This window comes from Carassius auratus, chromosome 30 (assembly GCF_003368295.1).
Source record: "Carassius auratus strain Wakin chromosome 30, ASM336829v1, whole genome shotgun sequence".
Taxonomy (NCBI): Eukaryota; Metazoa; Chordata; class Actinopteri; order Cypriniformes; family Cyprinidae; genus Carassius; species Carassius auratus.
In genome coordinates, this window is record NC_039272.1 from 22610997 (window position 1) to 22636870 (window position 25874).

The 25874-nt window shown below is 36.4% G+C and overlaps 1 protein-coding gene across 2 annotated transcripts in view; it reads left to right on the forward strand.

Moving 5' to 3' along the window:
- col27a1b (collagen, type XXVII, alpha 1b) overlaps window positions 1-25585 on the forward strand; it is a 77534-nt gene extending 51949 nt beyond the window's left edge. The window contains exons 29-61 of one of the 2 annotated variants that reach the window (XM_026212220.1): window positions 5323-5376; window positions 5970-6014; window positions 6330-6374; window positions 6486-6539; window positions 8209-8262; window positions 8708-8761; window positions 8939-8992; window positions 9984-10037; window positions 10161-10268; window positions 10776-10829; window positions 10963-11070; window positions 11401-11454; window positions 13126-13179; window positions 14240-14296; window positions 14494-14547; window positions 14653-14706; window positions 15102-15155; window positions 15274-15327; window positions 15398-15505; window positions 15618-15725; window positions 15844-15951; window positions 16355-16408; window positions 17181-17243; window positions 17337-17390; window positions 17487-17522; window positions 17631-17648; window positions 17756-17791; window positions 17913-17939; window positions 20760-20825; window positions 21017-21185; window positions 21302-21411; window positions 21610-21828; window positions 23833-25585. In XM_026212220.1, coding sequence (XP_026068005.1) covers window positions 5323-5376; window positions 5970-6014; window positions 6330-6374; window positions 6486-6539; window positions 8209-8262; window positions 8708-8761; window positions 8939-8992; window positions 9984-10037; window positions 10161-10268; window positions 10776-10829; window positions 10963-11070; window positions 11401-11454; window positions 13126-13179; window positions 14240-14296; window positions 14494-14547; window positions 14653-14706; window positions 15102-15155; window positions 15274-15327; window positions 15398-15505; window positions 15618-15725; window positions 15844-15951; window positions 16355-16408; window positions 17181-17243; window positions 17337-17390; window positions 17487-17522; window positions 17631-17648; window positions 17756-17791; window positions 17913-17939; window positions 20760-20825; window positions 21017-21185; window positions 21302-21411; window positions 21610-21828; window positions 23833-23979 — 2388 coding nt within the window. In that variant the 3' untranslated portion in view covers window positions 23980-25585. Of the gene's footprint in view, window positions 1-5322; window positions 5377-5969; window positions 6015-6329; window positions 6375-6485; window positions 6540-8208; window positions 8263-8707; window positions 8762-8938; window positions 8993-9983; window positions 10038-10160; window positions 10269-10775; window positions 10830-10962; window positions 11071-11400; window positions 11455-13125; window positions 13180-14239; window positions 14297-14493; window positions 14548-14652; window positions 14707-15101; window positions 15156-15273; window positions 15328-15397; window positions 15506-15617; window positions 15726-15843; window positions 15952-16354; window positions 16409-17180; window positions 17244-17319; window positions 17391-17486; window positions 17523-17630; window positions 17649-17755; window positions 17792-17912; window positions 17940-20759; window positions 20826-21016; window positions 21186-21301; window positions 21412-21609; window positions 21829-23832 lie in introns of those variants that run through there. The other variant, XR_003276627.1, reaches the window with a different exon arrangement.
- The last annotated feature ends 289 nt before the right edge of the window (window positions 25586-25874 follow it).

The following is a 25874-nucleotide window of genomic DNA, read 5'->3' on the forward strand; positions in this document are numbered from 1 at the left end:
GTTATCACTGTATACTCAAGATTTTTTTTTTAAGAAGAGGCCATTGAAGTTCACAAAGGCCTGTAATGAGCTTTGCATTGGCATATAGTTCTGTCATCTTTGGATGGTATTGCATCCTGCTAATGCAGTGGTTACTGGAAGCTATACTGGGCTATATTTCCTTTGTATTTACAGTCAGTGACAGCATCATGGCAGAAGAGCTTGACAGATGGTATCTTTACATCAGCTCCTATTACATTACCATTAAAACCTAATTAAACATTTTAAATGACACGGCACTTCTACATTCAAATTTCCTGTATTTTAGTTTTATCCCCACAACTGTAATGATAATCCCCACAGTGATGATACTGTCTACAAAGCTCAAGCACAAAACATTAGGAAAAACATTTCAATGATTGGGGAAAAAATCTATTTCACATAATGTAAAAAAAAAAAACTATATATATAAAAAAGTCCAGCTGCAGTTAGACTTCTTTAGAAGTGAAAAAGTACTAACACAATGAAGGAATCAGTGCCTCCCACAGGGATCTGTTCCGAATCAAAGCGAGCCATGGGAGTTAAGGGCAAACAAAAGACAGTCTCCAATCAGCTGTGGAGAAGAGGCAATACTCATGAGCAGCTTGAAGCATTTCGAATTTACTGTGAAAGTCGAGTTTTATCGTGTGTCACAGGTTATGGGTGTTATGAGTAATAGGAATGTGGGGGTTGCTAAAGAGTTCAGCCTTCAAGTACTGATGGGAAATTATGTCAGTGATGTCAGATTTATGATGTTTCAGCAGATAAGAACACTCAAAAAACTTTTCAAGTCAATATGAAAACCATTTGCACCAATTTTACTTCTGTAATGTGACAAATTTCAAAGAGAAACACAATGTTCAATGAGAAAAAATGTAGGATTGGTTGATTTTATCCTTCAGTAAACTGGCCTTTCTATGACCTAATTGGCTTTAAGGCCCTGATATACTTCAAACGAAATCGAAGAACGAACTGATATGATGTAATTTCAAACAGAATCAGGCTGAAACAATCTTCGTTTTGAGTTTGTTTCGGCAGTTTTAAACAGCTGACCATCAAAGTAGTCCATGTGACATCAGAGAGTCCGTTAGAATTTTTTGAAGCATCGAAAATACATTTTGGTCCAAAAATAGCAAAATAGCAAAAACTTTATTCAGCATTGTCTTCTCTTCCGTGTCTGTGTGAGAGAGAGTTCAAATCAAAGCAGTCTGGATATCCGGTTCGCGAACGAATCATTCAGTTCATCAAATCGAACTGAATCTTTTTTAACGGTTTGCATCTCTAATACGCATTAATCCACAAATTACTTAAGCTGTTAACTTTTTTAATGTGGCTGACACTCCCTCTGAGTTCAAACAAACCAATATCCCGGAGTAATTCATGTACTCAAACAGTACACTGACTGAACTGCTGTGAAGAGAGAATTGAAGATGAACACCGAGCCGAGCCAGATAACGAACAAACCATTGACTCGTTCACGAGTCAAGAACCGTTTCTGTCAGACGAGTCCGATTCGTGAACCGAGGAGCTGATGATACTGTGCATGTGTGATTCAGCGTGAAGCAGACCGACACACAGAGCATCTGAACTGAACTGATTCTGTGCTAGTGTTATGAGCGCGGGTAAACCGAAGGCTTGAATCAAGGGCAATCATCGCCAATGACGCCATTACGTCGAGCACAAAAGAACCGGTGAACCGTTTTCTTCAACCAGTTTATTGAATCGAACTGTCCGAAAGAACTACTGGTGATCCGAACACCGATGCAACCTGTTCTTGACTCGTGAATGAGTCAGTCTATTGTTCGTTATCTGACTCGGCTCGGTGTTCATCTTCACAGCAGTTCAGTCAGTGTACTGTTTGAGTGCATGCATTACTTTGGGATTTTGGTTTGTTTGAACTCAGAGAGAGTGTCAGCCACATAAAAAAAAAGTTAACATCTTAAGTCATTTGTGGATTAATGCGTATTAGAGATGCGAACTGTTTAAAATGATTCAGTTCGATTTGATGAACTGAATGATTCGTTCGCGAACCGGATATCCAGACTGCTTTGATTTGAACTCTCTCTCACAACAGACACGGAAGAGAAGACAATGCTGAATAAAGTCGTCGTTTTTGCTATTTTTGGACCAAAATGTATTTTCAATGCTTCAAAAAATTCTAACGGACTCTCTGATGTCACATGGACTACTTTGATTATGTTTTTCTTACCTTTCTGGACATGGACAGTGTACCGTACACACAACTTCAATGGAGAGACTGAGAGCTCTTGGACTAAATCTAAAATATCTTAAACTGTTTTCCGAAGATAAAATGAGGTCTTACATGTTTGGAACAGCATAAGGGTGAGTTATTAATGACATAATTTTATTTTTTGGGCGAACTAACCCTTTAAAGATTCAAAGAAAGCACTAATTCCTAGAAAGAAATAGCAATGAAGCTTGGTGTCGATGACACAGAGTAATGCAAAAAGCGACTCAGATAGACCATTGTTGCCCGTTTCACACCTAGATTGCCTACACTTCATAATTTCATAGTTGTTGTGTTAAAGCTGCACTAGGTAACTTTTGTAAAAATATATTTTTTACATTTTTGTTAAACCTGTCATTATGTCCTGACAGTAGAATATGAGACAGATAATCTGTGAAAAAAATCAAGCTCCTCTGGCTCCTTCCAGTGGTCCTATTGCCATTTGCAGAAATACATTGCTCCCGTAAGAAACAACCAATCAGAGCTGCGGTCCGTAACTTTGTTTGTGTTAAAAATGTAGAAAAATGTATATAATAAGTGAGTACACCATGAATCCATTTTCCAAACCGTGTTTTTAGCTTGTCCTGAATCACTAGGGTGCATCTATAATAAGTGTTTATATTCGGACAATTTTAGATTGCTTCGGGGGCACCGCAGCGGAGTAACCTTTGTGATTCTTCATAGACATAAAAAGAGAGAAGTAGATCCAGCTACAATGTTCTTCTGCAAGTCGCAAGCAGTTCTGTTTATTAACCGCTAGAGCATCAAAAGTTACCGACTGCAGCTTTAAGGGGATATGCGCAAACATCGCAAGTTTTGTTTACATTAATCTACACCCCCCCTCAAGCAGTGCGGGTGTGTCGGAATGTTTGGAAACAGTATACCGTCGCGTTTTCATACTTCTTTTTGCCCCCAAACGAAGAACGAAAACGAACTTTGTTTGAAGTATACCGGGGCCTTTAGGTTAACCTTATCCAATAGCTTGCACAGCCTAGATGAAAAGAGCACTTGAGTATTATTATTTTAGTTTGTTTAAACGTTGTTTCTATTTCTTTGCAATAACCTGCATTGATATATTGTTCACAGTAAGACTAGGAACAAAGTTAATAGGGTCCACTATGATTAAGTGTGGACATTTGCATTGAAGCTTCACTCATAATGAATTTCACATAAGTTCATCTTGTATAATGTGTTAATACAATCTGCAATAGCTTTCTAGCTTCCCGTCTTTACTCGCATCACAAAAACACATTTCATGAACTTAATTTACCATTACAAATGAAACATTAATCCTTCAACAAACAAAAGATGAAAGGCAGTTAGGACTGAATTACCACTGATGGAAAACGTGGAGGTCTGGGATTTGAGCCTTGTCATTTTCAAAATGCTCAGTTCTGTTAGTTCCCACAGACAGATCCATTTATCTCGCTGCTCTTTAGAGACCAATATTCATGTAATTTACTGAAGAATAGAAAGTCTTCTCACCTCACAGTCAAATTAAAATTAGTTTGAAATATTGATCATAAAGTGAAAAGTTCATGGGGCATTCTGTCAGATCAACTCAAATGTTTAAAACTTCCTAGACATTCAAGTCCTTGAAAGTTTGTATTTGTGAGTAAGGAAGCTGTAATTGCAGCATTGCAAGATGGTAATGTACCTTTCTTACAATACAGAAAGATTCTATAAATGATGAAAGAATGCACATTAGGTGTTTTTGCTTTATTTTTTTATTTAATTTATGCTGGTGGTGTTAATTGAACTCACTATACTGTTGTATTTTGTACATGCAATTTAGTTTCGTTTTAAAAGCAGCTTGTCTTATTGTAAATAACAATTGTAGAGCATTCTAATCAGCTTAACAAAGCAACACTGATAACCAATAAAGTTATTTTTAGTGATGTCAGTCTTCTAATCAAAATCAGAGAATGTTCAGGAAACCAGTCGTAGGTTTTGCAGTTCAATTTGGTGATGCTTATGGTGTAAAAAATACATTTTTACCATTTATAAAAAAACTTTTTAAGTTTTATAATAAGATAGCAATAACTATATAAGCATAAAATTCAAAGAAAAATGGGTTACACTTTATTTTAAGGTGTCCTTGTTACAGTGTAACTATACCACATTTAAGTACTCAGTAATATTAATTAACTGCATGTACTTAATATTAGGGTTAGGGTTTGGCTTAGGGTTACTTGTATGTAAATATGCATTATCTATTGTTGTTATAATAGTAATTTTGTAACAAGGAAACCTTAAAATAAAGTGTTACAGAAAAATGCTTTCGTTGAAAATCTACAAACCATTGCCACTGAAACAAGGACAAGACTTTTATTTAGAATAAGGATTCAGATTCTGAGGTTTTATTTTGACTTCCTTTTTATAATATAAGTTTCTGTCCAGGCCTGATTCCAATCAGTCCAAATGTTGTCATTAGCCCCTGAAAGGTCAAAGGTTTGCTGAATGACATCAGATCACAAGAACAGAGGCAGCAGTGTGGCACTGGCCCTCAAAAGGAGCACCACACGTCTGTTCTTCAGCAGGAGCCACAGCCGTTGCAGTCATCATAATATGCCCATTGATCACTGTTTCCACCTTCCAGACAAAGAAATCCCTCAAAGTCAGAGATCACCCAGCTGTGGCTCTACATTTTTCATAAGCCTTATGAGTCATCACAATGGAAATATAATGGCAGCTTTCCATTTTACTGTGACTGAACTTCCTTGATGTGAAAGGCTAATGTTTCACAGAAGTTTTTAGGCTACTGCTGTATTCATTGAGGTTTTTGCCCCTGGTGTGCTGGAGATTTGACTCATTCACAACCATACGTAATATAAACTACTTTGACATATATAGGTTTGTCAAACTTTGACTAAGGCTATACTGTATATCTGCTAGTTACACTAGGTGATGATAGTAAACGTGTTCTCTTGACCCGGAGTATTACCACTGATGTCTTTGTTTGTACAAGTGTGCCATCTGCTGTTTTTCATTGTATTTTTTACACCCATATGTGTCTGCTCCATGATGCCAGTTCCATCTCTCTATATTCTACACAGGGTGCGACGGGCTCAGATGGACCAGTCGGAGACCAAGGAGTGATGGGAATGAAGGTGAAATATTCAGCAATGGTTCTAGTAGAGCTAAGTCCCTGCATGATATCTTACAGTCATCATACTGATTAAAAGATAGTCCTAAACTTTCATCAGTAATAGTCACCTTTTTGTACTAAAGACATTATTTTTCCTTGTTTTCACTATTGTTTATAAGTACAGTTAGGGCTGCATATGATTCATTTGATATTAATCTTCACTGGCAGGTTGATATTGAGATCTTGAAACATTTAGCTTAGTAATTGTTTGCAATTGTATCCTCGTGAGATGTCAGTAACTCCAAAATGTAGTGAATGGTGTTTGTTGAGAGCGGCGTAGTAATGCTATGCTATTTTTCAAGATGAAGTACTCGATTTCCTCCATGCTGGCATGCACCTCATTTTCCCTACCACAGAACAAAACAACATATGAAACACATCTAAATTGTCAGCACAACATTTTATCAACCTTACAATCCTGGAAACAGGGTGCATTGAAGGTTGTCTCAAAACATTTCCAAAATACTTGGTTTTGGTTTGATCAAACAGTATAAAGAATATTTAGATTCTGGTTGTTGCAATGGAAAATAGTTGGTGACTGTGCTCTTTCTGCAGGGTCCTGAAGGCCCACTGGGAAAACAAGGCTTCAATGGACAAATGGTAAAATTATAGTTCTATTTGTTTTACAGGCCTATCTCTTACATTTTGACATTGTCAAAAAAATAAATAAGTAAAAATTGTGCAAAAATTTGCCTTTAGGTGTACAACAGCGGGTCACTGGGGCAGTGTCCTCAAAAGGGACACCTTTGTACCTAATGCCCAAAGGGTGCATATTTGTACCTTACAGTAATTATATGTACCCTTAAGATAGTAATATATACTTAGGGTACTACCATGCATCTTTTAAGGGTAAAGAACTGGGAACTGCCCCAATGACCAGATGCAGAGACACTGAGATTCTTTCTTGTGTAATAGGGTAAAATTGGTGAAACTGGTGAAACAGGACCAACTGGATTTCCTGTAAGTAACTGATTGTTTAAAAAACATTTTCAAAAGTTAAAAAAAAATTGAAAAAAGTTTATAATATATATATATATTTTTTTTAACTAAATATGTACATCCATTTTCTAGGGTGTTCAAGGGCCAACAGGACCTCCTGGCGCAAAGGGCATCTTAGGAGAACCTGTAAGTACATCATTCATATATAATGAATGAGGGTTTGGACTGTCAAGCTCCAAAACAGCAAAAAAACACCATTAAATGTTTATGAAGCAGTCCATTTTTTCCAAGTCATTTGAATTTCAGACTGAAATTTAAGCCTTTAATAACTGGCTATGTTCTCTTCCACTGTTCAGATCCGATTAAAATGGTACTATTGCATGTGGCATATCGGATTTGATGATGTCAGTGTGATGTGACAACTAATGGCAGCATTTATTCTTGAGTAAAAGAATCTCAAACCTAAAAGAAAAAAAAAAAAGCACTTAATTTTATCCATCTGGAAATGAGTGATTTGTGATAAGTTACTGTTCCGTACCAGAATGGAGCCAGGTTTGGAAAAGAGTTTGCAAAAACAAGGCCTGAATAGCTATTTGGCTAAGGGTTAATATTATTAAATGGTCTGGAAAGTAGCAAATAGGTTGTTGAATGAAATAGTTTTGGTGCCCATTGACTTCCATTGTTTGAACAGAAACTAAGGCATTTCCCAAAATATCTTCTTTTGTTTTAGTCATATTTAAATAAATCTATAAAATCACATCAAACTTTGCTTAGAAAAATACAGAGATGATGTGCCAGTCCACATTAAATGACAATGATAAATATGAGGTAAACATATGCCACTGTCGAAAAGTTCGGGGGCAGTAGGATTTTTCGAAATGTTTTTTTAAGAAATCACCAAGGCAAATGTTTGTTTAAATACAGTAAAAGCCATAATATTGTGAAATATTATAGTTGAATTTATTCCTGTAATTCCTGTGATGTGACTCCAGTCTTCAGTGTCACATGATCCTCTAGAAATATGCTGATATAATGCTCAGTAAACATTATTATCAGTGACGAAAAAAGTTGGGCAGCTTACGTATTTTCCGGACTACAAGTCGCACTTTTTTTCATAGTTTGGCTGGTCCTGGGACTTATAGTCAGGTGCGACTTATTTATCAAAATTAATTTGAGATGATCTGAGAGAAATGAACCAAGAGAAAACATTACCGTCTCCAGCTGCCAGAGGGAGCTCTATGTTGCTCAGTGCTCTTGTAGTCTATACTGAATACATAGAGCGCCCTCTGGCAGCTGTAGACTGGTATGTTTTCTCTTGGTTCTTGGTTCTAAATAAATGCGACTTATAGTCCAGTGCGACTTTAATATGTTTTTTTCCTCGTCATGACGTATTTTGGACTGATGCGACTTATACTCAGGTGCGACTTATAGTCCGAAAAATACGGTATTAAAAAGTGGAAAGCACAAAAAAGTATTTTTTCATTGATGATCAAAAAGAATAGCATTTATTTGAAATTGAACTCTTTTGTAACTATATATATATATATATCAAAAAGATGGTAATATTTTATTTATATATATATATATATATATATATATATATATATATATATATATTACCATCAAAAAGATGGTTATATATATATATATATATATATATATATATATATATATATATATATATATATATATATATAAATACAATTTTACCATCTTTTTGATTAGTGTAACAAATCTAAACACAATTGTTCCAAAAAATTGGACTTGAGTGCAATCTTTTGAACAACAGTGTTCAGATTTGTATCCTTGTTTCAGTAGCTGATATGACAGCCATATGTTTTCTGTCTCTAAACAGGGTCCTCAAGGGCCATCGGGAGTATTAGGTCCATTGGGTGAGACTGGAGCAGTGGTAAGATTCTTGCCGTAATATTCAGATATGTGTTGATATTTTATATTGTACTTCCAGCATTATTAGATCAGTTGTCTATTTTTCCAGCTCTTTCCAGCTGCGGTTATTTCTTATTGTACCCCTCTGTCCTATTATTCTCTTACTTTTTTGCTAAACAATTCTATTTATGCCCTAATTTAGCCAATGCCAGATTATTTGTGGTTCCTGTATACAATTACAATGTCCTCAGGTGGCACTAGAAAACACTTAGCTTGGCTTTGTCAATTAAAATACTTTAACGAATGAAACCAAATAAGAGACAGATTTTGTCCCACATTGTCCCTTTGTTTCTAATTACCTTTCTATTATTCCCACATGTTTTCTTAGCTGTGAGGGACCAAAGACTGTAATAAGATACAGAAATTGAAACAGTCCGTGTTCATTAGTTTCCTGGTTTGTTTGACAGGGTTTACCTGGGAAGGTTGGGGAGCGAGGCTTACCAGGTGAACCAGGAGAGAAGGTGAAACACCTGCTGTGTTTTCTTATGCTGTACATTTTACTGAATGCTGATTTGTAATGATGTCATGTCAAAAATGTACCATAGTGAGGCTACTGTGGTCATATGCAGATGTTTTATACAAAGCACAAATTAATTATGCTGAAATTAGAGTTTTAACTTTTTTTCCACACTTTTTAGGGAGCTGATGGATCTCCTGGGAATGTGGGAGAGCAAGGCTGGATTGGACCTCGAGTAGGTTCATTTGCTAGGTGTAATAGTCTTTATTCACTGTCAGTTCAGTGGGTTTTACTGTTGAATACCTCAGTCTCAATCATTCAGTCGCTGAGGCGCTTATGTGCTATTATTAAATGTGCTTAATTATATTGAATGTGTGCTTCAAATCTTAAAAGTAGATTTTGCATACATAAAATACATTATACACATCATTGTACATTATAAATCATGTTTTAATAATCTTATTGTGCTTGAAAGAAGTACACTTATTTTACAAATGTTATATTTGTACAAATTTATTACAAATCTGTAATTGCAGTTTTATTTAAAGATTCATTTAAGTCCTGCTGCAGTGGGTCAGAAAAGCTCTTGAAATTTTAGCTAATTGAATTGATATTAAATACATTTAAATTATAATACATTATTATAGATTCGCAATATACAATGGAGCTATGCCATGTAGAGAATGAAATACAAATAATACAATTTAAAAATGAATGCTAAAAGAAACAGGCAAGCAGTGCAATGATTTTAACACCAGGGTTATATGATCTAATTTACACGTGCCTGTGAGAATTCTTGCAGCCGCATTTTGGACCATCTGCAATCCGTCTTAAGTTTTAATTTGAGCTCAATAATATAGAGAGTTGCAGTAATCTAATCTCAAAACCATAAATGCATGAATAACCTTTTCCAAATCTTTCTGGGATAAAAATGGCTTAATCTTAGAGATCATCCTCAAGTTTCATCATTCTGATGATTTCATTGATCTGTTTGTCAAAAATATATTATTTCCATAACAAGTGATCTTTTTAAAAGTATGACTAAAGTGTACTTCTTTTTCACAAGGGATGGTTTATTACATGCAACCTAGAAACTCAACACATTTGTCCTTCACAGCTTTGTTTTCATTTGTGTCAAGCTAAATATGGCATCTACCCTGATTAAAGTCCACATTTGAGTCTTTTTAAAGTAGTTCAGTGAATTTTTTAATGAAGTTCTTGTTCAGGGCGACCCTGGGCTTGATGGGGAGGCTGGTCTGAGTGGCCCTGATGGAGCTAAGGTCCGAAAAATACCAAATAATTTTTTTTAAATGTTTATTTAAAAATGTTTAAACATTTATTTAAAAAGGTTAGTAGACATTATGTTTGTTTGCTTAAGATTCAATGGGTGTTGTTGTCTCTAGGGTGAAAAGGGTGACATTGGTATGGAAGGAGAAACAGGTGAAAAAGGAGCCATCGGATTTAAAGGGACAGAAGGCCGTGTCGGAGATCCTGGCTTGACAGGTGTCAAGGTGCGAAATCAAAGATCATTTTGTCAAGGTTTTCATGTGTATCACACCCATAGTGCTATTGATTTTGTGGATTTATCAGTGAAAATTAAATAGTTGAGATATTTTGCTGAGTATTCAATTCTAAAAAAATAAATAAAACAAAAATAAATAAAACTGCCTGCTGAAAAAAATAAATAGTATTAACAATTTTTCTTTGTTTCATCTAGTCAGGCTGGTTTGGTTTGCCATATTTTATTTGTAGAAAGTTTTGGATAAGCTTTGAACTGGATTCAGCAGTTTCTCAGCTGGACTGGTGTAAACCGTTTCACTCTAGAGCACTTTATTGCTCATAGTACATGCTTTAAGGTTTTGTTGAAGACAAAGTGATGTTGGATGACAGCAGAGACAAACTACACCTCCTTGTGGTAGTTCTGAATGATTAAAGCCATTAGTCACACTGAATGTGTTCATTCAGAGATGTCTCTCAATTCATTTTTGCAGTGTGTCAACTCTGTAATGTAATTTCAGGGCCCTGAGGGCAAGCCTGGAAAAACTGGTGAGAGGGGAAAACCAGGAGAGAAGGTATTTCATTTATGACATTTTAGTTTACATGGTTAGCCGTCACTACTCTCTCGTCAGTACCTATTATCAGATATCAATGTGTGTGTGTGTATGTCCATATGTAGAGTATAAATGATGCTTCATTTCATTTCAGGGCAGCAAAGGTCACCAGGGTCACCTTGGCGAGACTGGACCAATGGGAGAACAAGCTGCCATGGGTTTCATCGGGCCAAAAGGAAGCAGAGGAACTACTGGGTTTATGGTAAAAAAAAAAAAAAAAATGTTTTTAAATGTTCAACGTTTTTTGCAAACCAAAACGGCTTAAGGTCCATTGATTACAAAGGTCTAATGATGTCACTGAAAGAAGAAATATATAATTACAGATGCTTTTCTCTGAAATAGCCTTTCCTTTGCCAGAGATATATTTTAACCATCTTGTATTACAAAATTTACAAACCACAGAAAATGCTGATACTTATGTTATTATACACAAAAGAAAATGTAACGTTTAATTGTGTTTCGTTTAGGCAAAAATGGAGTTTCTGATTATGCTATCTGAAGCTAACTCTGATCCCATGGTTATCATTTTCAGGGCGCTCCGGGAAAAATGGGTCAGCATGGAGAACCAGGTTTAGTGGGATATGAAGTAAGTTTTGTTTAACAGACATCCCTTATAAGACTTTATTTTACCTTAGCACAAAAATGGTACAAAATCAAAACAGCTGCTCTACTTTATGTAAATTTCTAAAAGGGGTCATATAATGCTTTTTAATGATCATTATTAAGTGTATTTGGTGTAACAGAATATGTTGACATGCTTTAAAGTAAAAAAAAAAAAAAACACTTTATTTTTTAAATACTGTACATTATTGTAGGTCATCTATGCCCCGCCTCACTCAAAGTCCCTCCTTCCGACAAGCACAATCTGCTCTGATTGGCCATATGACCCAGTGCATTGTGATTGGCCAGTCACTCGTCAGCCATGTTATACCCCTTTCCATAATAGCAAGCTTCATCTTTCAAAATAAATGTAATGACAATTAATAATGTCCTTAGTTTAACCGTCAGTTCAAGCCGAATAGGGAACAGGGTCACATGACAGAAACAGTGATGAAGCTCGTATGTGTTTACAGTACACAATCCAGGGACGGTTGAGACAGCTGACTCCACTGTGTGACCGTCTCTCTCTCTCTCTCTCTCTCTCTCTCTCTCACACACACACAATGCACAAAACCCAGCATTTAATCATTCAACAGCAAATACTGAAACTAATAACAAAACATACTTCCAGTAGCTGAGTCAGAAGTGCCAGATTGTCGTAGCAAAGTTAGAATTACCTCCTCTCCTGGGTTCACGAAACGGTCATCCATAAAATGCGTTGCTGTTCTGTTGTAAGTAATCTTAAAGATTCCTAAATGCATCTACTTTCTGAAGGCCAAATCAAGTGCTTTTGCTTATGCCTAGATACACACAGCATCTCCCTGACATGGCTGCTTCAACACTAACTGTGGTTACTGAAACCATGTCTTCTTTCTTTGCATGAACATTTGGGCGGCATTACGCAAATATTGCCACATAGTGACGTAGACATGTGGGGGTGTGATTGAATGAGCCGTTTTAGGGGGGCATGGCCAAGTCTTAACTATCACGACACAGAGGCAGGATGCAAGTGCAAGGCGATTTAATGACAAGAAATATAATAGGTCAGACAAACAGACTACAATGAATAATGAAACACAGATGGAGATTGGCGACGATCACAAGCTCTGATGATGGATGACGCAGGGTGATCCAGTGCTGTAATCCCAGTGAAGTTGCTCATGATTCCGGTGCAGGGAACAAGAAGACATGACGAAGAATAACAGGGGGAATCCACGATCCAACACAGCCAGGGGAACAGAACAGAACACAGGGAAGAACCAAAATGATCTGACAACATGAAACACCAGTTACTGCACTTAAATAGACACACACAATGGGACGCAGGTGGTGCTTTAATCAGACGTGATCAAGGACCACGCCCACAGACCCACACCTGCACACTAAACAAGCCGAGAGAGAGACAGCGAATTCATGATCCGTGACATTAACTTTGATAAAGAATATCTCTTTGGTTTTGAGACTTTAGTCTTTGCATTTTTACAGATCTCCACAAGCACCAAGAGCTTGTAATACTCCAAAAAGAAAGGAAATTTTGAAATCGCATCGTATGACCCCTTTAATTTACTAAGGCTTGTTAGAGTTAGTTACCTGTCTTTAAGCATTCAATTGGTTCCATACTCCACTATTTCTTCTTTTATTTCCTCATTTACTGCAGGGTCATCAAGGACCACAAGGTCCACTGGGATCCCCAGGACCAAAAGGTGACAAGGTAAAAAATGAAAAGGCCTTATAACCAGAAGGTCATTTAACAGTGTTCTTTGTATTTGTATAACAAAAACAAACAGTCTTTTTCCAAAAATCCAAATTAATTTGGGAATTAATGTAACCTTAGCATATCCATAGCACAAGGTCAAATTTATGCCAGATTGAAAAATCCAGACATAGGGCTGGGACAACGCGTCAAGGTCATCGATGACATCGACGCAAAAAATACGTAGTCGCAAAATATGCGCATCGATTCGTCGACCTGTTTACATTCTCTAAAAAACTTTTGCAAAACGTTTACCTTATGTGCACTGAATATACGCGATGGCCGGATCAACATTCTGTCCAACGTTATATAACCAATCCAATGGGTTTTCTGCATTGATCTTTTTTTGGCGACTGTCAAAGCCTTATTTGATCGGTGAGTGATGTAGAATAGAATGACTCCTGCACCTGACAGGGCGCGTAAGAGAGAGAGCCCCGGCTGCGCGCACAATCACAGTCTTCAAACAACATGAGCGATTCTTGCTCTCTCTCTCCCTTGTGCATATTAATCAAAATCATTAAACACGAGAAAAAAAGGGCGAAACACCAAAGTTTCACGTGCGCTCGCGCGCTAACAGTCTTCAAACTACACTAGCGCTGTCTTGCTCTCTCTCTCTCCCTCGTGCATATTAACCAAAATCTTTAGACATGATAGAAAAAGGGCAGAACAGCTATGTGTTTTCAAGGCTTCAAGGTTTTATTGAATGCTATCTCTATACAAGTGCAAAGTAATGCATTCTTAGTCAGTCTTTTATTTTGTAATTTTAAGAGCAATAAACATATATTGCAATGTTAAGGAATTCATGTTTTTTTCATTCAGATATGTAAATCAACATGTATAAATTGTTAGTAGTCAATTAATGGGGAGATAATCGAAATCGAATCGGTCTGGAAAAAAATCATCGTTAGATTAATCGATGCATCGAAAAAATAATCGCTAGATTAATCGTTTAAAAAATAATCGTTTATCCCAGCCCTATCCAGAAATCAATACTGAAATTAATTTCTATGCTTTTCAGGGAGAGCCAGGTGAAGACGGGAAGGTTGAAGGTCAACCTGGTCCTTTAGGTGACATCGTGAGTCAGTCCACTCGATTTATAACACATTTTTGCGTTGTGTATTAAATGATGCTCTATTTGAAAGTAGGTGATGGAGATTTACTACTTATCACAGAACCGGCTTTACTTACGAGATGCACATGATAATGGCATGGAATTTATCGTGCAGCCCTATGCCAGCCTGATCAATGTGTTTGGATTTCACTTGGGTTTAGGGACCTGTTGGCAACAGAGGAGAAAGGGGACAGCCAGGTGACCCTGGATACCCAGTGAGTTTTGATTTTAGAAATATATTTTTTAGACAATTCCAAAATAGATCACTAATTAAATATACATTCTATGTCAATTTCGAATCTCGATTTGCAAATCTCAAGGGTCATGAAGGTGTTCGCGGGGAAAGAGGAAACCCAGGGGCTCCTGGACTCCCTGTGAGTGTATCTACCAACAATGACATCTTTCTGCTATTATAGTTTTATTCATATTTTCAGTTACATTTTATTCTTGTATTTTTTGGTGATTTTGTTGTGTATTTTTGTCATTTTTATTTTTTTATTAGTTTTTAAATATATCTGTTATTTTTTTTTATGAAGTTTTAGTTTATTTAGTTCATTTATTTAGTTACTTAAACTAAAGTTAAATGAAAAATGTTGCCTTGGCAAATACCTCAAAATATAAATCTAGTACATTCTGTACTATGTTTATTTCATTACAAGTAATCAAAGTATTTTTTATGGTTTTAGTTTTAATTAATAATAACCCTGCTTTAAGCTGAGCTATAAAATATATATTTTCGTCATCTTATTTTCTTTGTCTTTAACCACAGGGAAATGCAGGACCAAAAGGTTTTCCAGGGCCTAAAGAATCTAAAGGCAATAAAGTAAGACTTTACCAAGACAAACATATTGTGGATTTTGTTTTGTTTAAATATAATGCACAAATATGGCTTCTATTTAAACCATACAATACCCATCTCCAAGTGAATAACTGTTTTTTAGGGTGCAAAAGGCAAAAATGGTCCACGTGGTGAATCTGGAAATCGAGGCTCGGCTGTAAGTTTTTCTCACATCATAACAGAACCTACAGCTGATGTTAATATAAACAGTTGTGTTTCTCTCATAGGGTCCTGTTGGTCTCCCTGGCCCCAGAGGAGTTGTTGGTCGTGAGGGTCTTGAGGGTGACCCTGGGGTAGAAGGAGCCCTTGGGAAAGATGGAGTTAAAGGAATGCCAGTAAGACAATGAATGTAATTCTCAATGTTTTCAATGTAACACTTGAAATCGCCCAGGTGTGTTTTATTGTTTGTGATGTTTTGGTTTGTTTTTTCCCTGTTATTCACATTAGGGTGAGCATGGAAGCGATGGGGAGGTTGGTCTGCCTGGAAAACCAGGTCCTCAAGGAAACCCAGGTGCACCAGGTCTTCCAGGAATTCAAGGCTCTTTTGGCCCAAAGGTACCTTGCTTGTATGCATACATGGTTACCTCTTTTTATGTTTGTGTGCCATCATTCTCTGCATCTGTAACAGTATTAGCTGGTTTTAGCTGAAATATTTCTCGATGTTCTGACTTAGGGTGAAAGGGGCATCCCTGGCCAAACTGGAGCTCCAGGCAAAAGAGGATTTAATGGGGGAATGGGATTTCCTGGAAAACAGGGTGACCGAGGGGTCAAAGGGCAACCTGTAAGTATTGCTTGATCCATTCCAAATATGAAAAACACACCAATGAATGGATCTTTAGTTATTTTAGTCCAGAATCATTCTAGTAACGTTTCTTATTATAATCATTATTGAAAACAGTTGCATTGTTTTATACATGTAGAAACCGTAAATATAAATGCGTTATAAATGTCTCATTTGATCTGTTACATTTGATCCATTTATTTGCACCTTTGCTGTATAAAAGTATTAATTTGGAATTAAACTTTCTAAATGGTAGTTTACAGTCTATTTAACAGTTGATGAATAAATGATAATATATTTCTTTAACACATCCTGAAGAATAATTTCATATTCTATTCTACTACTGTTATCGGTTTATATTTTTTCATCTATTTATCGTCAGTTTATATTTTTATTTTTTTAGGGTGATACTGGTGAACAGGGATTTCCTGGAGTTCTTGGAATATTTGGACCAAAGGTAAACTTTCTTCTTCCACCACCGTCAGCATATACAGTACGGAAAGTCAACTTATGTTTTGATGATCAAAACGTATCCTGTTTGCTTTAATGTAATTGAATGATTAATATAATTGTCTTATTATGAATGATTAATCTAAATATTCCAAATAAAAAAAGTCTTCACAATCTTTCTTAAAAAGGTAATCTTTTCCTCCATGTCATTTTTTTACTGGTGTTACCAGGCCCATCTTAAACTGCTATATAGAGTATATTTGTTCTAGGTAAATATCCTGTTTTACATGGCAATTTCGCATTATAGAAGAAAAATGGTTTCTTCTGTATTCTGAGGATATTCAAATGAATGACTGTTTTACCAAAACTATCAAAGAGACTGATATATGCAATAATTACAACACAGATCGAACCTGTTTAAGTTTTTAGGTTTTTAATAATAAGTAATGATGCTTACATTAAGTAGATCAGTGAATGGTCTTGTGATTAATAAACAGTATAAATTGAAAGGAAAGTGTGCCTTTATAAAATATGCCAAAATCCAATTAATCAGGCAAGCAGTTATTGATTACTTTAATGCAAAGCCTTGAAGTCAACAGTGCAAACTGGCATTTCATTACAGCTGTACAGGCACTATAGCTTAAGATGAAAAATAGTGTCTTTTAAGCAGCTTTAAGAGAGCTAGTCAGACAATATAACCAAGCAAAAGCTGTGGTGTAATCATTTTCTGATATTGTAAGGCCAAACAGTTATGACCAAAGTGCTTCTGTCATTCACAGGGGCCTCCCGGAGACCTTGGCCCAGTGGGTATCCAGGGCCCAAAGGGTCCTTATGGTTTAATGGTAAGTACCACAGTGAGCACTGTCCTGAAAACCTGATTGAGATGGATGAAGAGTTCTTGATCAGCAACTACTGTAGGTGTTTCTTCTTTTAAGGGTATGCAAGGAGCCATCGGACCTGTTGGTATCATTGGTCCCAGTGGTAACCCAGTATGTATGATATGAGTCACTTAAGGAAGCTTGATGGTGGTTTTTAATTAGGTGCATACTCTGAAAAACACCCTTTTCTTCCTCTCTTTGTATTAGGGACCACAAGGAGACAAAGGAAATAGAGGGGAAATGGTAAGAATCTAGCGGGAACAAATTCGGGGTGATTTCCAAGTGAATTCATGGTTGCATAGGGTTACCTACTAAAAATTAATTTTATGTTTCTCCTTTTATTTTAAACAGGGTGTTCAGGGACCCAGGGTATGTTTCCCCAAATGCCCTTCAAACTTACTAGCCTTTTTACATTTGGATGAACTAAGTGGTACTATTTAACCAAAATAAATAAAATGATTTTCCTTCTCCACTAGGGACTTCCAGGTCCTCGTGGACCACCTGGACCTCCAGTAAGAAGTCTTGAGGCATTTTAACAACCATGTGAACAGTATGTTTCATGCTTGAGTTGCATTTAGCTGAAGCTGATTGTAATCAACGCTTTCTGTTTCTTTATCTCTCTTTGGTTTATAGGGGCTTCCTGGCGTATCTTTTTCACATGTAAGTATGCCTTGTATTGTACAGTAGGTGGCCAATCAGAGTGCGCCTTCTACTGCTATGAGTGCCGCCGAGGCTGCAAAGTGCATTTACAACTTTTGAATGCTGAGTGGCACTTTAACCACAAGTTATCATTTACTTGCTTTTATACAGTCTAAATTAAACCATTAAAAAAAATGCAGCCGCATTTAAATGCAGGATGTATATTATTTCTTAAAATACAAGAAATTGTTCCGTGGCGTGGATGATGCTGAATGTGATGCGCAATTATTATTCTTATTTGTCTACATATTTTATCTTCATTACAAATCTTTTTTGGTTTCATTTTTTATAATTGCATGTAAAAAATAATGAACTTTGTAATGCATATGCAAAATGTGAAACTGCAATCTTATTCGCAGTCTGTAGCATTTTATAATTATTTGTACAATAATATTTAACTTTACCTGCTTTGTATCTTTATCATTTAATGCAAAAGAGATTTATTAAAAAAAGTTTATGAGAGTCATGCATTAGTTTAATCTTGATCAAAAAAACTTGTGATCAATGATTTGGAGCAACATCGGCGTTAGATCACTTTATAATGTCAAATTGCCTTCAATTTATAGGTTATAACTGCATCTGTCTCGGTTGTAGACTTTTGGAGATTTTAGAGAAATTTTAAGATTTATTATTAAATAATTAAAAATGTCTCCTTTTTCACAATTACCAGGCTACTTAATGCGTGTGAGTACGGAATATATTAAGGCATTTATGGATTAGACTGTGTTAATTTAATATTAATGTGCGATTCGTTTATGATGACTTAAATAGTAACTACTAGTAACTAAAAAATCTTACATGAGGGGCAGCCTCACGCAATTAAATAACAGGAATTAAATGCCCTCCAGACATCTTTGTTAAAGTTTTTAAATCATTTTACGTGTTTGCATAAATTCTGCTTTCAGAACGGTTCTTAATACAATACAAGAAAATGTTATAGTTTTAATGATTTTCATAATGACTGTTCAATAAACATAACATGCAGTAAGAGCCTTTGTGTATACATTTTTTTTTTTGTGCATTAGACTGCAGCCTATACGACTATCTCATGTTTTGAAATTAACTTAAAAAAAAAAAATTTGATAAATGTTCCTGTTTTAAAGGATGTTAGAATGTTATATAAAGTTATTTTTGTTTTATTTAGTTATTTGATCTCAGTTTGCAAAACATAATTCCAGTAAGTTTGCAAACTGTCCCTTTGCCCCACGTGGCCCTGCGGCAGTGGTACATGCGGCGGTATTAGGCATTTTAGTTGGCTACCTACTGTATTTTTTTTTCTAAAGAAATTGAAGTTCATGACACTAAAAGTTCTTGATAGAGCTAGAGCATCTATAAGCTACAGGTGCTATGATGTATATGTACAGGGGCGCACTTGTGGGGAAGTCGTGGCCTAATGGTTAGAGGGTTGGACTTCCAATCGAAGGGTTGTGAGTTCTAGTCTCGGGCTGGACGGAATTGTGGGTGGGGGGGGGTGCATGTACAGTTCTCTCTCCACCTTCAATACCACGACTTAGGTGCCCTTGAGCAAGGCATCGAACCCCCAACTGCTCCCCGGGCGCCGCAGCATAAATGGCTGCCCACTGCTCCGGGTGTGTGCTCACATTGTGTGTGTGTGTTCACTGCTCTGTGTGTGTGCATTTCGGATGGGATAAATGCAGAGCACAAATTCTGAGTATGGGTCACCATACTTGGCTGAATGTCACTTCACTTAAGAGGTGCGCAGACATGAGCAAAATAAAAAAAATTTGCGGGGTAAATAAGTGCTGCCAGTTGTGGAGCAAAACACGAAACTGTGACATTTCCTTTCCTGACACGCTTTACAGCAGCATGAAAACCAGCAATGCATATACTGTTCTTTCTTCCCGGCAACTCACCAAAATAAAAGCTTGCTGACTTTAGGTTTGAAAATGTATATAATAAATAAAACTGAAAGAAAAAAGAAAAAAGTTGAAGGGATAGTTCACCCAAAAATTATTTAATTAATTACTCACCCTCATGTCATTCCAAACCTGTAAGACGTTTGTTCATCTTTGGAACACAAATAAAGATATTTTTGAAATCCGAGAGCTCTGTGACCGTGCATAGACAGCAATGCAACTACCACGATCGAGGCACAGAAACATAGGAAGGACATCATTAAAATGTTTAGTGACATCAGACATCAAAGTGACATCAGTGGTTCAACTGTAATTTTATGAAGCTATATGAGAATATTTTTTGTGTGCCAAGAAAACTAAAATAACAACAACAGTCAACAATTCTCATCACCCTAGGGCACCATTTTGTGCTTTTCCTGCATGTATACATGCATGCGTGGTACACTGAAATAAAGTGCAATACTATAATTACTGTTGTTTACTACAATTTAAAAAAAAGAATTAAGGTACACTTCCAAAAATGATTTAAAAACCTGTCCTGAATTTTGACTTGACTTGACTTGACAGACTTTTATTGTCATTCAGTATACAACAAGTGTGTACAGAACGAAATTTCGTTTGCATAGGCCACAGTTTCAGTACAGTATAAATGTCAATGCAACAAAGTGTTCTAAGTGTTCAACAGTCTGATGGCTTGGGGAAAAAAACTGTTATAGAACCTGGTGATTTTTTTAAAATACAGTTACTGTCCACCAATGATAAAATAAAAACAACAACACCTACATGACAGCTGATACATCACATATTACGAATTGATTAAACGTGATCTAATACACTTTTTTATATTAAAATCAGTTTACTTTCAACTTCCTTGACATCCCTGCTCTACTTTGTCATCTCTTAGGAAAATGAGGCTCTTGGTGCTGCTTTACATGTTGTTGTGGATTCCCGCTCTACTTTACGGTCCGAGGTAAGTTCCAACCGTCTTCAACATACTTTTAATTTAATTTGAATGCATAAACAATCATAAATTACAGACATTTGTTTTTATACATTTTATACAGTCAATTTCATGGCATCAATTAAAGGTTAGATAAGGAACATTAACATTATGTCAGGACATCATAGACCTGACTTGACCTGCTTCATCCCAATCTACAGACGTATGAAGACACTGAGCTTCTAATGCTGGACCAGGGAACCCAGATCTTTAAGACTCTTCACTACCTCAGCACTCTAATCCACAGCATCAGGAATCCTCTGGGAACACAGGAGAATCCTGCCAGAATGTGCAGAGATCTGTTTGAATGCGAGCACAGGTTGAACGACGGTGAGACATTTCTTAGACATTATCATTGTAAATTTACTTGTTTTATCACTGAAGCTACATCAACACCACCAATTATGGACTCATTCATTTTGTTTTTATTTTGTATTTAACTAAAGGCACTTATTGGATAGATCCTAACCTGGGCTGCTCTTCTGACAATATTGAAGTGACCTGCAACTTCACCAGTGGAGGTCAAACCTGCCTTAAGCCAGTCGCTGTTTCCAAGGTCTGTAAAGCTGACAACTAGCCATTATGAGTGACATTATGAGCAGGATTGCACTGAATCTGCAGAATACTGATATCTGTTCAATTTAAATGTCCATAATTCAGCAAACTCTGCTTTCCTGCCCATTCCCTTACAAAAAAAAGTTCAGTGAAAATATCAAGATTTCTTCTCTTTAATGCGGTTTTTTCCTTCCTGAAGTTGGAGATTGGAGTTAGTCTGATCCAGATGAACTTCATCCACCTCCTGAGCTCTGAAGCTGTGCAGATCATCACCATTCACTGCCTGAACGTCTCTGTTTGGGCAGCAGGGGACTCCGAAACACCTTCCTCTAGTGCGGTGTACTTTAAAGCCTGGAACGGACAGATAATCGAGTCTGGGGGATTCATCGAGCCTGAGCTGATAAAGGATGATTGCTGGGTATGCCTAAAGTTATATTCAAAAAACACTCTTGTTTTTTAGTGAATAACTTTTTATTTATTGTGGAGCTCAGGACTCCCAAACAGGGGTTTGTGAGCTAATAAATAAACTAATAATTAATTATAGCAAATGTAAAATTAAAACAACTATAGTCTGATGCACTGTGTGTTTCTGTCACGATCGGTGATACAGGAAACCACAGAGAAAGAACCAATTGCGAGTATGTTTTTATTAAGGGGTAATCCAAGGAGAATAAACAGTCCAGGGGCCCGTTCTTCGTACGTCGCTAACTCCGTTAGCTGGATTTGATTGTTGACGATTTGGCATGATCTTGGATCATTTAGTTCTTCGAAGCTCATCCCTGAGCTGCTGTGATAGCAACAGGTCCATAAGCTTAAACCTGCTCGGGAGCAGGCTTATTTCATGTAAACAGGATTAGATCGCTTCTTTTCAACTGAAATATGCCTGCTACCACCGCTACTTTATTACAAGAGTATCGTACTGATCCAGGGACAATAATTTAAAATAATAATCATTAAAAAAATTACTTTAAAATAATATAAAAATGTTGTGTAGTCCATAACAGCCTACTATAGACACAGCCAGTTTTACTCACTGAAATATTTATTTGTCATAAAATTATTACTTCATAATTGTATTAGAGTCTTACACACATGCTCTACAGATAATAGAGTCGTGCATTATGTTGAGTGATGACTGCTATTATAAGAGTGTTTGATGGAGCGCCGGAGATGCAGATAACATGATATTGACCCTTAAGAAACTTTCATTAATGCTCTCATGTAACAAATCTGTCCAAATATAAAATGAAATGAATAGATAATTTCTACATTGAAATAAAAATGTAAAGACTGCACAACTATTATAAATTGCGAATCTAAATAATTGGGAATCATGAAAAAAATTCTAATAAAATAAAAACATGTATCTATTATCTGTCTCATGTATCTATTATAACATGTATCTATTATCTGTCTCATGTATCTATTATCACATTTATGTAGTTTTGTTTGCTTGGCTGTTTCCTTATAAAAGTCCAGAAATTTGTCAAGTTTTTCGTCGGGTGTCATTTTAAATTATATGATGTCATTACATTGCCGTCTTGCCACCAGCCAATCTCTACACTGCTTATCATGGTTTAGAGTATCGATACATATCCCCTTTTAAGCCAACACATGAACACGCAATTATCTCAGATAACTCAATCCAGCGATACTAATCATACACAACAGGTGTGTTCGAAGAACCCAATTAGCCGGATCATGATTAGCACGATGATATCATCTTGGATGTGTCATTTGATCTCGGATGTAATAAGCGACGTACGAAGAACAGGCCCCAGGCATGAGTCGAAAACCAGAAGAGCAATCCAAACATAAACAAAACACGAACACAAGGCAAAGGCAAGACTGAAAGACGGACATGAATTCACAAGGACTCCGTGACACATACTAAGACAGACCGGGTTAAATACACAAGGAAAGGCAAACGCTAATGGGAAACTGACAGAGTGTGATGATTAGTAATTAGTGACAGCTGGGTGCAATAATTAAGCAGGGATGTGAGGAATGTGATTAACGAAGTGACAGACACCGTGGGAAAAGAGGACATCTAGTGGACACCCAGGGAACACCACCCAGACACTGTGACAGTTTCAGAGTGAAGCCTGGCACTGTGTTATGATACAGTGTTTTCAGCTTTATAGAGAGGCTTGGCACACAATAAACTGCTAAATCTGTCCACATGCTGCAAATTTAACATTAGCATTTGGGAACGCAACGTGCACTATTCTTTACTTTAATTGCACACATAATTGAACTTCTAACCATTTTACAGCTTTTCACCAGTATTTCACAAGAATTAGTATTGTAACTTTTTTTTGATTGATGCTGTTTGGCAATGTAAAAAACAAAAAAATTACCCGTCATTATTAGGATACCTCATTATCACAACTAAATGCTTCCACTCTTTCTGTCCTCTCAGATCACAGATGGCCGATGGCATCAGACACAGTTCATTTTCCAGACAGAAGACCCAAACTTACTGCCCATTGTGGAGGTCTACAACTTGCCCAGCACAAAATCTGGCTCACATTACCACCTTGAAGTCGGCCCTGTGTGCTTTTTATAAAGAAAGCAACCATGAAAGCCTCAAATACCCCGATCAGCAGCCATTACAGAGCCTCTCTGTGGCCTAGAGGCCAACAAGACTGTACATCCTCTCAAGCATGGACTGCAGCCTTTAAACATGAGAAAAGAGGGAACTAGAGCAGCTTCGGAGAAAACAAGACTTCCTATGCGAGCAGCTCGGGATGGCAGATTCTTTCTTTTCAGAGCTGTTTTTTTTCAGATTGGAAACAAGGCCTGGATATGTGGTTAGAGGTGCTTCTTAAACTCTAATAGAAGTCTTAATTTATTCATAGTTGTGTTTTTTCCACGTGATCCACATGGACAAGGAACAATTAAGACTTATACAATTATTCTACAGTTATACATGATCGCGTATTTATACTTGTACATGTGTGTTTGTATATTTTCTGTAAAGTGCAATAGAGAATGAACAGATTTTTTGTTTCTAAAGATGAATCTTCTGTTTGGCTGTTCTAGGTAATTGAGGTTTACTGTCACTTAAATCATTCATTCAGGTTCATTGTTGTGTGTACTTGTGTATACCAGCAGGTCTGTTGTTAAAGCCTCAGATAACCAACATGCATACAAAAACACACATATGCGTTCATTCATCGCCAGAATATGAGTCGAGGGGAATCCAGACCTGAAAAGCAACATGTAAACGTCTACCTCCCATATCTTATTTTTTGGTATTTTGGGGCCGTAAAAGAATTCACATGCATTTATCTCCTGTGGTTAGATTTCTGTTTCCGTCAAATGTTTTTAACTTATGTGCCTTTTAGACTTAGAAAGGGAATATTTTTGTATACATTTTTAAAACGGAAAAGTTTTTTTTCAGCCAAACATATTTCTAACCCTTTATCTTCTAGTATGCCCTGTTTGAACTTTAAAGGCACAAGAATGATGATTATTATTATAGCAGACATGGTGTTAAAAGTGCTTTATATCACTCGACTGTAGGTCTTTGAATCATTAAGTACATATATGCATTTCCATAAGCCCTATCTGACTGCAGAAGTAATTGTTTGACATGGTCTGTGTCATAATTACTGATTTTTGTATGTCTTTGTTAAGGTGCGTGTACAAAGCTGAATGTTGCAGTTAGAAACTGCAAATCCAATGTGTAATAAGGAGTTGTTGATCAAAATGAGAACACTAGAATCTTCCACTATATTGGGTCTGTTATGAAAGACTATGACGTCATGGTAAGTTAATTATAACAGTGGCTGTGACCAAAAAGAGTTCTGTTTGATATCCTTTTGAAATATACCTTTTGTTTTTGATCAATACTGCCAGGAGCCATCTTATCTTGCCAAAGGAGGTTGTTAAATATCTGTTCTTTCTATGTGTAAATTTGAGGTCTTGCTGTAATGCATGTTCTATAATTTCAGAGCGAACAAAGAAAGAAAGGTGGATATTCTTCAATTAATATTTTTATGGTCAAACATTACCTCCAAAAACAGCAAACACCAAAGAACAACGATTTCAGTGTTGTATGAATTAAATCATTGATACCACAGAAACAGTCTTTATATCTCTCTGCCTTACTAAAGTTCTTGTTTTTTGGCCGTTTCCGTGCGTCATTTGAATAAAGAAATTACTAAAACATTTTGCAATCTTCACACTCACCCTCATTTTATTCCAAAAATGCTGCAAAAATAGAAATCTCCAAGAATCACACTTCTGACCATATGACGTCAGTTCACAGAGATGTAAAAAAAAAAAAGGGGGCTTTCCATAATTATTATATATATAATTACATAATAATCCAATTCAACTCTGTAATGTGTTGGGATATGAATATGTAATTTCATATATTGTAAATGATGTTTTATTAACAAGATTCGGAAGGAGTGCGTCAGATACTTGGCCTAATCAACACGGGTGGACCACAAT